Consider the following 11,699-nt stretch of genomic DNA (forward strand, 5'->3'; position numbering starts at 1 on the left):
ATGTAGTGTGTGAAGTAGTTAGGAAATCTTGTACGAAGATTAATTGGTTTTTTACTGAAGAAGAAATTTTTCAATGCCAAAATAGTCTCATGATTGAAGAGAACGAGAATGAAGAATCAATCAACAGAAAAGTCTTTAAACGATTAAGAGATGAAGCCAGATCTTCAGAGAACTCTACTTTATACAGTAAACATGGTATTGAGCTTTACAAACCGAAGAGAGTTAGTCTTGAATTGTTTAGAAAAGTTGACAAGAAATAATTAACAAGTTTTTAATCAAAAATGTATTGATAAAATGATATAAAACTATAGAAATAATATATAAATTGTTATAAAAAATAGTTTTTTTTACTAAATTAATATGGTTGTTATGTTAATTGTTAAACAAAAGCTATAAAAATTGGTTATTATTATGTTTGTTTTAATAACAAATAAAGGTAATAAAAAAATATAATAAAATAACCATATCATATATTATAACGTTCTTAACCCTGATAAAAAGGTCAAACTAAAAATTTTAAGCCACCCACAAAACATAGTCTTTCCATAAGTCTGTTATTTTATCTATTTCAATCTTGTGTTTACAAATAGCCAATTAAATCATTATATTCTGGTGCTCATTGTTGTCTAATGAAGTCTTGTTACTCGAGCCAAAACTGACAAACTGCTATTGTGCTATTCTTCCTTTTCTGTTTTAATAGAATCAAATGCGGTTACTCGCCTTTGGGTTGCTCTCTTCTCGAGAGCGTCATTTTGGCGGTGTAATCGAAAAACGGTTGATGTTGAAATCAATATCAAGAGAACTCAAATTGAATGAAAAATTGTTTTTAGTTGTTTACAAGTTCCAAAAAATTATAAAAAATTACAAAAAAAACATTTTTCTAAAGAAATAACATTTTTGTGTGATAATTTGTTTGGGGGTTGATGGAAATGTTTAGATCAATAAAAGAAGATTCCGAGCCGAACAACGTCTGGGGACTGAACAACGTTATCCGACTGACTCTATATAAAAAATAAATTATTTTTCATGACAAAATAATATAATTATTTTATATATAAAGTTACATTAAATTGTAGTATAATATATTTGATTATTAAATAGTTAAATTTACTTTAAAATTCTATTTTTAAACAATCCCCAAAATTGAAAGTGGTTTTGTTGGACATAATAAGAAAGTGAATTGTTTTATAAAAATTCCAAAAAATAGAAAAAGACTGAGTGATTTGAAAAGATTGTTCGACGTAAATCAATAAAAATTGAACAAACAACTGCCCGAAAAAAATGCAAACAAATTTTTTATTTGACAGAACAAAAACAAAAAGTTTGCAACATAATACGCAATTTTATTTATCTATTAAATTACTATTTTTTGGTCATATTTTATTAAAAATTCTATTATAATCACAACAACTGGTAAATAAAAATATAAATTTGTTTTTGTGTTGCATTTTTGTCATTTTAAAACATCTTGAATTGAAGGAATTTGCATATAAAATGAGACTGGCAGTTCTTTTTGTTTTTCCATATCGACTACAATAATATACCTGTCATTTCGGGTTAATTCCTTAAAATAACAAATATAAAAATAGGTCGATAATTAAAATATAACATAACTTCTTTGATTTAGAAGAGTTTTCCCGAAAATACAGACAAAAAGCTGACTACTTCTAAATAATTCCACTTTCCCCATTTTTCTCCTCATTCTTTTTTGGTGTTCGAAAAATCCCATCCTTCGGTTGATTTCGGCCTTCTTCACAGATTTTCCATTTTTGTGAAAAAACATGAAACGCCTTCTATTTTTATACCACAAAAAAATACAAAAGAGAGTTTTTTTTCGAATTTGAAATGCCGTTCCAAAATAGATCGTCGTCGAACATTCCCGGCAATTATATCCCGATCTTTCCTCCACTAATTAAGATTAGGTAAAATTAATAGAAAAACTAACGATTAAGTAAAAAAAAGTGAGAAATGCCGAAACAGATGTCGCCTTTATGTTCTTTGAATTCAGGAAACGGATATAAAGCAAAAAATGTTTTATAAAAAGACTTAGAACTTGGTGTATTCAATGCAATTTGTCTGCAACCAGCCGATCCCTATCTCTCAACCAATTCCAACCGTCCAAATCTCAATCGACTCGACTTCGACTTCGTACGCGGGATCTTCTGACATGATGATCATCGATGACTACCTCCAAGACCAACCAAAGTTCCCTCAACGGACTGGCGCTCCTGCACCCTTCGAACGTTCTTCCGCGCCTTTCGTCGACGACTCCGGGTCTTCCGCTAATTCTCAAAGCTCATCGTTCATCGAAGGAATCAGCTGGAATAGAAACTTGTAATATTCTGAATGTATTCTGTTATGTCTTTTTATTCATCTCTTCGTTTCACTTCAGTTTACCTCTCACCATTTTCTATACTTTCGTAATTTAAATACTATTAATACGTTGAATTTCCTCCCTTTTTGGTTCTTATATACTCCGGATTTTCGGCGATTTTTCGTGGATGTATCCGACTGAAAAAAGTTTTGGGACGCTTGACTACAACTTTTTAGTTGTGGCAAAATAAGTTGTTATTTAATAAGCGGGTCAATACAAAATTTGTCGAGTAATTACCCATTTTTGTCTTTGATGTTCTTTCAAATATTTTACTTGTACCTATTTGTGCAACAATTGATTTTTTTTTACAATAAGAAATAATAAAAAATTACTAAATCATTATTTTACAAATAGCAATTGTATGATTTAAAAACCAAAAAATATGCTTTTTATTTTGTTTATTTTATACTTATAGTTATTGACCTTTTATTAGAATTTGTTGTTTGTTATTTTTGTGATTATTTTTAAAACTACAATTTGTTATATAATACACTATTGTTATAGCATATTTGATTTTTTTTCTTTTTCAAGTTAAACTTCAACATAAGTCTTTTATTATCAAAGACCTCTCAAATACCTTTTTGAAAAAAAAACATGACATTCACAATAAGAATTATTGTTATTTGTATATTATAATATTGGTTAACTCTTTTTATTTCTTGTTCAAAGAATTAAAAAAGTTATTACAAATGGAAGAAAAAAATTGGCATTAAATGATGTAAAAAAGTGGGATTTGGTTTTTTATTTATTTTTTTTACACAAAATAACAATTTCTATAAAAGACTTATTAAATTACTTAAAATTAATCTGTCACCCAATTAATTCTTGTCATTCATTAATTACTCTCTCTGTATATTATAAAGTTATTTTGTTATTAGCAACAAAAACAATAAAAAAATCATTTTAAAAAACTTGGAAATTATTTATAACAAAATGAGAAGTGAGTGGATTAGATTTGAGAAGAGTGACAAGTTAGATTGGAATGGGGGCGTATTTGACACCAGAAAAAATGAGGAAGAACATCAAAAATGAACGCGCTTGTGTTACTTCTCATTGCTTGCTTTGCAAGATCTGAAGAGTCCTATCTCATCAAAGAGGGAAAGTTTGAGGAAGGGTGGCACATCAACTCAACTGATGGAAATGTGGGAATTGTCAAGGTCAATGGACTCGAGTACATTAATGGATCCATCAAAGAATCAATACAGTTTGTCAACGACTTTACCACAGATGTAAAGAAATACACAACACTCCAATTCTATATGGTATTTGAAAGCAAAGACAATGCCCCAGTCACATTTACACTTAATGTGGAAGATACAACTTACCAAGACGGCGTGGAGTATATCGCCAACATGACCAACACTTTCATCGGGATTTCCGGAGTAGAAAACAAGGTCACTATTCCAATAACCGTTAACTCCACCCAGAAAATCATTCTTTCACTCAACGACCCAGATTCAAACGACGACCTTACTGTCTCAATCAGAGAAGTGAAATTGTCGACATCAAACGAATTTGTTTCTGTTGATCTTGAATTGTCAATCAACGACGAGGAGTCCACAGTCAAATCAGTTGAGGAGAGTGTTGTGAAATCTGTCGAAGAGAGTGTTATCAAGTCAGTGGAAAGTGTGGTCAACTCAGTTGAGATAAGCATTGAAGAGTCAAAGGAAGAGTCCATTGTGAAAAGCAATGCAAAATCTGAAGAAGAAAATAGTAAAGAGCCTTCGACCAGTGTTGAACCTTGTGAGAAAGTCCATTTCGAGCCAATTACATTTGTGTGCACAAGTGGAGTTACTGGTGTTGCCCTTGTAGCATTCCTTGGAGTTCTTGCTTTGTTGTAATTGAACTTGTATTTTGTTAATTTAATTCAAACATATAAACGGTCTGTTCAAAAACTGAATTTTGTTTTTAGCATATGTTTAATAATTCTTTAATTAATTTTATTATTATTATTATTATAAATTTTGAAAAAAACAAAAATCGACCAATAATTTCTTTATTTTTGTAATAAGACGAAAAAAACGAACAAAATATGATTTTTGGAAACTGAATAATTACAATGGGGATTATAATAACCCTGTTTATTATACTTCACTGCATCACCGCATTGAAGTATGAAGGAAATGAGTGCAGGTGTGAAGACCAGATTTCCTCCCATCATTGTATAAAATGTTCTGTGTCGTGCCACACCCAATTGGTGTACGATTCCAGTTCTCGTGTTCCCGACATTTCATGTTTCCCGGACGTCGAAGTCCAGTACTGTTTAGAAAATGATCCGAATAACCCTGCAATTTGTATTCGATGTGAAAAGGGGTATTATCTTCAATCCAACGAATGTAAAGAGTGTCTTTCGAATTGTGAAACGTGTAACGCCACACACTGTTTGTCATGTAAGACCGACAGTGCAGTTACATATTTTCTCTCTCTTGACCAAACGAAGTGCGTTGACTGTTCTCTTTCCTCGAACGACATTGATTGCGGTCGATGCCCAGAAGGCCAAGTTTTCAAAACCAAATCTTCGCAATGTGAAAAATGTAACGATAACTGCGCGATCTGCGATGAGTCGTTGGTCTGCAAACAATGTGTGAATAAAACATATGCGAAAAGCCAGAAATGTGTTCCCATTGAAAACTGTGAACCGGCGTACACAATGGAAGACCACTGTGAAATGTGTCTTCCTGGGTATGTTCTTATTAGTCCGTATTGTTTAAGTTGCGAGAGTTACGTTCTTAACTGTTGGTCTGGTTATTTCATTGGACAAAGTTTCAAATGTGTTTCGTGTCGTCAAGGATACATTAAAGTGGGCGATTTATGTAAAACTCTTGAGTCTCAGAACTGTAAAGAAGGTTCTGCTGAGTTGGGGTGTCTTGAATGTGTCGAAGGGTACTTTTTCAATTCCGATAAGAAGTGTGAACAATGCGACGATGTTTGTGCCACATGTGTGAATGAAAAGACTCATTGCCTGTCGTGTAAAACAGGGTACTATTTCGATAGTAACATGACGTGCATTCCGAAAGACATCAATTGCCAATTAACAGACCAAGCCGGATGTAAAGAGTGTGCTAATGATATCACTGCTGACGTCACATCAACGGGATACTTTGTTCCTCTTGGCAAGCAAGAGTGTGAATTGTGCCTCGACAAATGCAGACTATGTGAAGATTACAAAGATCATTGCACTGCTTGTGTTCAAGACTATGTCTTGAAAAAGCAAGTGACCGATGGTGTTACGCACAAAATTTGCGTTCTTAAAAGTGAGAATTGCACTAAAACGGGTTTGTTGATAACTTTAAAAGTGGTGTATTAATGAGATAGATATGGGATACTGCACATCTTGTATTGAAGGATTTTTCATTGGTGGAGGAGTTGATGACGACCAAGACTGCACCAAGTGTGATGTATCGTGTGGGACGTGCGAAAGAAGTGTTGAGTGTTTGACGTGTGCACCGGGCTATTTCCGTCCAAAGGAGTGGGCAAATGATTCACAGTTTATGCTTTGTAAGAGCCAAAGTGAAATCAGCATGACGTGCAAGAGTGGTACAAGTGGATGTGAGGCGTGTTTTCCTGGCTATTATATCAATGTGAATGATCCAAAGCAGTACAACTGTTCTGAATGTCCTTCTATTTGTAAAACGTGTCAATGGGTAGAGTCTGTGAGTAAACCGTATTGTACGTCATGTTTGGATGATACCCAATATGTAAAAAATGGTGGATGTGCTCCTTGTAAAGAATTAAGTCACTGTGCAAAGTGTTCTGAAGACAAGTGCTCTGAATGTGAGGATGGGTATTCATTAGATTCAGGGGAGGTTTCGTGTTCTAAAGTCAACATAGCTCTTATAGTCCCTCTTGTTGTGTTTGGAGTTATAATAATAGGTATTATCATCATTGGTATTGTCTGGATCTTTTGGAGGAGAAGAGTCAGGAAAATAAATGAAGAGAATGATGCCATTAAGCCGTTCAAAGTTACTTCAGACTTGGAATTATTACTTCTTGGTGCAGATAACAAGAACTTCCCTTTGAAAACGGATAAATGGGAATTGACATTTGGTCTTAAAAAGAACAAAGCAGTTGTCGACCAGATATACGAGGAAATCGTGAATATCGCAAACACGACAAACAAACAGTATTTCTTCGAGTTCCACTTCACACCAAGTCATCGCTATGAATTGACTATTGACCCCATCAACGCAACTCTGAATCCACGAACAGCGATTTGTATTTCTGTCAAGATCAAAATGGCATGCACTGCTTCGGTGTCCGATGTTATTGGAATCACAGCAATGGACGTCCACGAACAAACAAAAGAGACTGCCAAATTTACTATTATAGTCGAGTCTGACTTATCACTCAAACTGGACCACACCGAGTTGAAGCCAATGTTACCAGCTATTGGCGAAGGTGCGTTTGGAATGGTTTTTAGAGGAACATACCGCACTCGTGATGTCGCCATTAAGAAGATGAAGTCGAGGAGTTTGACTGAGGAACTTGAAAAGGAGTTTAATCATGAAGTGTCGATGTTGACACAATTGCGTCATACATGTGTTGTTGAGTTAATTGGAGCTGTTTACACTGAAGGAGAAATAGCAATCGTGACCGAGTTTGCGGAGTATGGTTCATTGAGTCGAATATGGGGGAAGCACGACGTCTCTTATTTACTGAAAGTGAAGATATTAGAAGACGTCGCATTTGCGTTGTCATACCTCCACCAGAACCAAATCATTCATCGAGACGTCAAAGGTGAAAACGTCTTAGTCTTTTCTCTGAATCAGTTCTCAACGGTGTGTGGGAAACTTACTGATTTTGGTACGTGCAGAAACATCTCCGAACGAAGCTTAAGTGCTAAAGCGCTCACACAAGGTATTGGAACACCTAACTATATGAGTCCGGAATGTTTGAGAGGGACTGAGGGGTATGGATACCCAAGTGATGTCTACTCATACGGTGTAATGATGTATGAGACCTATTGCCAAAGAACTGCGTATGACAGTACCGATCCACGATTTAACCAACCGTGGATGATCCCACAATTTGTTATTGAAGGAAATCGACTTGAAAAACCGGAGGGTTGTCCAGACAATTACTGGGACTTGATGTCAAAGAGTTGGTCACAAAGCCAAGAGGACAGACCCAAATTTTTGGATGTCGTGAATACAATAGAGTCTTGGGGCGAAAATATCAGAGGAGTGATGAACACAAATAAGAAAAAATCAAGAAAAGGGTACAAAGATGGTAAAACAGATGATGGCAGTCTGAAGAACACAACTTCAACATCTTCTTTGTCTTCCGAAGGCTCGAAAAGCCAAAGCCTCCACCCACTTGTTGAACAAGTTTAATCATGTTTTTGACTTTACTATTTCTTTATTGTTAGTTAAACTATACTTTTAATTAAACGTATTTTTAGAATGTATACGTGGTAAAAAGGGAATTTGCAAAGAGAATGGTAGACTCTATTTTTTAGTAACGAAAAAGAATTATTGAATTTAAATAAAAGTATAACAAAATTTACTAAACCAAAGAAGAAAGTAATAAAGCAGTTTGAAGTGGTAAAGTCACGAATAGAGTATATAAGGGCATTTAGTACAACTAGATATCACAAAGATGTTCATTGTATTGTTACTCTTAAGCACATCACTTGCACAAGAAGTGATCTATTCAGATGGTATTTACAACTGGAAGATCAATGATTCGGCACTCATCAATTATTATGAATACGTTCTGGATGATGGAAAGAAGTGGATAGGTGGTATGATGCAGCAGTTTGATGTCTTAAAATTCAATGGCGACGAAAACACGACGAACTTCGATCTGTTGTGTTTCAACATGCAGTACAATTCCTCTGATGAGTTTGTTAAACTCAAAGTGCGACTTCTTCCATACAATTTCAGAGGAGACGACGAGTCAAACAGTGGTTTGATAACACGAGCTTATAACAAACAAGAGACATGTGTTCAACTTTCCTCAGAAGAATTTCCAAATCAGTGCAAAGAGGAAACCAAATATGTTTCAATTCAGTTGTATCACCAATTCGAGCAAAAAAAGACATTTGTCTACTTCAACAACATTATGTTCAAAAAAGACATTGTTGCAGTCTCAGACTCAAATGAATATTCCCTTGTGTCAAAAGAAGCTTGCTCGTCGCTCTCTATTCTCGCTCTTCTATTTGCCATATCCACTTTATTGCTTTGAACTTGGTGAGTATTTTGAGGTATTTAAATTAACTGCTTATTTATAATTTAGTTAATAAACTAAATAAATTAGTTTATGTATAAGATTTACTGCAACTTAAGAAGAATGAAGAGTTCATTTACTTTCTCCCAAACCCTTCGAAAGTCTCGACAAACGCAGACGGATCCTCTACAACTTTATTGGACTGTTTCTTTCTCTTGAACAAGTTCAATTCACCATTTTTAATAATGCATCTGACATCAGAGTCTTCGTCCTCTTCTAGTCTCTTAGCAATCGCCTTGATCTCTTCTCCGTAGTTTTTACTCTTCTCCATCACCTTTTTAATGTTTGTCGCAACAGCAACTCTCACACAACTCACCTTGTCCTTACTTGCCAAGTCAAAAGATGGGAGAATGTATGGGTTGAATTGGTCTGGTGGCAATGTCAAGAAAAGAGCCGTAGCAACGGTGACAAAATCGACTCTGCGGACTTTAATAGGTGACGACGCCATATCAGTGAACTTCTGGATCAATGCCGAGGCACCGACATATCCATTTGTTAAGAAAGCGTTGATCACCTTCCCCATTTCCTTTCCGGCGGCATGACGAACTTTGTTGACGTTGTCCACCAAGAGTGACACACAAATCTCTTCGACATATTGTGAGTATTGTGGAGTGTATTCTGCTAATGATCCAAGTTGCTTAGCAACTGTTCTTCTAATTCTCCAATCTGGAGTCTTAATTGCATTTTGGAGTAACGTAAGAATAGAAACGGATCTTGCTTGTCCCAATATTGGAATGAAGTCGACGACATGCATCATAGCAACTTGTTTAATATCATCATAGTCATACAAGTACTTATCCAAGGCCGGAATCAAATAAGCCAAAGTGATTTCATTGCCTAAGATATTCGCTAATAAATGAAGGGAAGACGCTACACACTTCCTATTCTTCCAGTGGACGCTGAGTGCTAACTGTTCATAACTCGATGTCAAAAGACTCCACTTTTCAACTCCAATAGTCTGAAGGACGGTCACAAAGTAAAAAGCACCATAGTACTGTTGTTCCGAGTCTGAAGTGGAAGCACAATTTGATATGAAGAATGTGATCATCTTTTCACTGACATATTCTTTCCCAAGGAATTGGCAGATCTTACCAAAGTTGGCGATGATTTGGAATCTTACAAATCGCGATTTCTTAATGTTATTTATTTTATAATGATCACCTTTGTTGTATTATAAGAACAAACGTCGTCTATGAACTTCTCAATATACTCTAAAACTTTCTGCTTGTTATTTTCAAAGACCTTGAAGATCTGAATGAGTACAACAGCACACGTCTTTCTCACAGAAAACACAGAATCACTCGACATCTTCTCAAACAACTCTAGAATGGTCTGGATATCACTTTCTTCTATATTTGATAGGACGGCGGGAAGCACAGAGACTGCTCCTTTTCTCATGACAAACTGGACGCTCTCCGTCATTGCTTTCAATCTTCCAAAGATGAACTTTTTGACGAATTCTTTCTGTGCTTTTGCAGAGTAATAGTTGAACAAATCGAGTCCAGAAGTCGAGATAAAGCCATCGACATTACCAATAAGGCCGTCGACAAATTTCAAATACTCTTCAATTTGTGACTCATCGGTCAAATACTCTCCCAACTTCTTTAAAACTTTTCTTGCCGCCATAGAAACTTCTTCTGTCTCGTCCATGACCAAGTCCTTCATCAATGGATATAACTCGTCATAGACTGATATGTTTCCTTCGTGGCATTTGGTTACAAAAAGAACAATTTGTTGAATGGCAATCACTTTAATTGACGCTATTTCTTCCTTCTGAATGAGTGCTATAGCTTTTGTTAATAATTCTTTGGTTTGTTCGGGACTTAACAAAAACTCGACAGCATCTCCCATTTTTCTAATGGAAGGAGTCCTCTTTTCACTGTCTTCTTGTTGTGAAAAGTGGTCAAAGTCCGCCAGAAACTTTTCTGCATTCTCAAGGCCAATGTCCTCTGCTGGAAGAGCTTTAGGAATAGAACGAAACTCCATTTATTTTTTGTAGTTCCCAGACGTTCATCTTTTGTGGGCCATCTTGAAATGTTAATTTAAGCTTTTCCACTCGCGCTCTTCGGCATTCTTTTCTTTTTGTTTGTGTTTTTTTGCATTTGAATCTTTTTTTTGAAACAGTGTTGTGAGTTGGTGTTTTCCTGTCAAAAACGCTTCTGTTTTTTCTCAACAATAACAGTTTGGTTATATAGTTTTATTTATTATTATTTTACTAATTTTTTTATTCTATTAATCACTTAACCATTCTATAAATTTACTATATATATAATAAATGGTTTTGATCTTTCTATTTCTTATATTAGTTAATATATGAGTTAATAAATAAACTACTCATCAACTTCAATGTAATCTCCAATGGCTTGTGGGACATTTTTGCCAAACCAGTCGATCTCGTCGCTGTTATAGTCTTCAGCAAATTCTCCATCATCCTCATCGATAACTAACTCATACCTTAAAATGGCAACAATACCACCAAGTCGCATAATTTCACAGCCAGCTTCTGTCTTCCCAGATAACATGTGGACAACAATACCCTTTCTTTTCAATCCCTCAATGATTCTACATACCTGCATCCTCTTGTCAACACCACAAATTCGTGTCATCTCATCTGTGAGCAAAAGTTCTTTAATAGCATCGGCCTCGAACGTTTTCAAGATGTCGTTATACCCAATTGCGACAGTGTGCTCTGACCTCATCATTGACTCATTAAATTGCGACACCAATTCCATGTCTTTGTAGCTTTTGCATTGTTCTAAGACAGTAGCCATATTTGAATCACTCAATACATCTCTCACAGCTAATAATATGCCATTTGTGGCCGCAGCTTGAACTATTCTCTTAAACCCTTCTATCAATGTTGAATTCCTTCGTTTGTTTGCAAGGTCAATTAAACTCTTGGCTAACGCGGCTCGTTCAGTGAACGTCCCCGCGATTACCAAAGCAGTCACTCTACTGAAGTCGACGTTCTTCTCGACGATCTCATAGACTCGTCCAACAAACTTTTCGTATTGATTGTCAAACTTGCTGATGACATTCTGCTTCTTCGACAAAGAAACTTCAACACTCTCTTTCTCTTCACAAACGTGTGGAGACA

At 35.4% G+C, this 11,699-nt stretch overlaps 5 protein-coding genes across 5 annotated transcripts; 3 read left to right on the forward strand and 2 right to left on the reverse strand.

The window, feature by feature from the left end:
- Positions 1-3,402: 3,402 nt before the first annotated feature.
- EIN_085240 (hypothetical protein) lies at positions 3,403-4,215 on the forward strand (the record flags this gene model as incomplete). The annotated part of the gene is made up of 1 exon (XM_004184600.1): positions 3,403-4,215. One exon carries the CDS (start codon positions 3,403-3,405, stop codon positions 4,213-4,215), a length of 813 nt encoding a protein of 270 aa, XP_004184648.1.
- Positions 4,216-4,433: 218 nt separating this feature from the next.
- On the forward strand, positions 4,434-7,707 carry EIN_085250 (hypothetical protein; the record flags this gene model as incomplete). The annotated part of the gene is made up of 2 exons (XM_004184601.1): positions 4,434-5,649; positions 5,690-7,707. 2 exons carry the CDS (start codon positions 4,434-4,436, stop codon positions 7,705-7,707), a joined length of 3,234 nt encoding a protein of 1,077 aa, XP_004184649.1.
- Positions 7,708-7,972: 265 nt separating this feature from the next.
- Positions 7,973-8,560, forward strand: EIN_085260 (hypothetical protein; the record flags this gene model as incomplete). Its single annotated transcript, XM_004184602.1, has 1 exon — positions 7,973-8,560. One exon carries the CDS (start codon positions 7,973-7,975, stop codon positions 8,558-8,560), a length of 588 nt encoding a protein of 195 aa, XP_004184650.1.
- Positions 8,561-8,678: 118 nt separating this feature from the next.
- EIN_085270 (serine/threonine protein phosphatase 2A 65 kDa regulatory subunit A beta isoform, putative) lies at positions 8,679-10,588 on the reverse strand (the record flags this gene model as incomplete). The annotated part of the gene is made up of 2 exons (XM_004184603.1): positions 8,679-9,734; positions 9,788-10,588. The coding sequence occupies 2 exons, from the start codon at positions 10,586-10,588 to the stop codon at positions 8,679-8,681; spliced, it is 1,857 nt and encodes a 618-aa protein (XP_004184651.1).
- A 344-nt stretch (positions 10,589-10,932) lies between these two features.
- EIN_085280 (pelota protein, putative) lies at positions 10,933-11,699 on the reverse strand (the record flags this gene model as incomplete). Its single annotated transcript, XM_004184604.1, has 2 exons — positions 10,933-11,625; positions 11,670-11,699. Coding segments are annotated over 2 exons (723 nt in total), but the record flags the coding sequence as incomplete, so codon positions are not given.

The sequence above is a fragment of the Entamoeba invadens genome, assembly GCF_000330505.1.
Source record: "Entamoeba invadens IP1 unplaced genomic scaffold scaff_1105074725643, whole genome shotgun sequence".
In the NCBI taxonomy this organism is placed as follows: Eukaryota; Evosea; order Mastigamoebida; family Endamoebidae; genus Entamoeba; species Entamoeba invadens.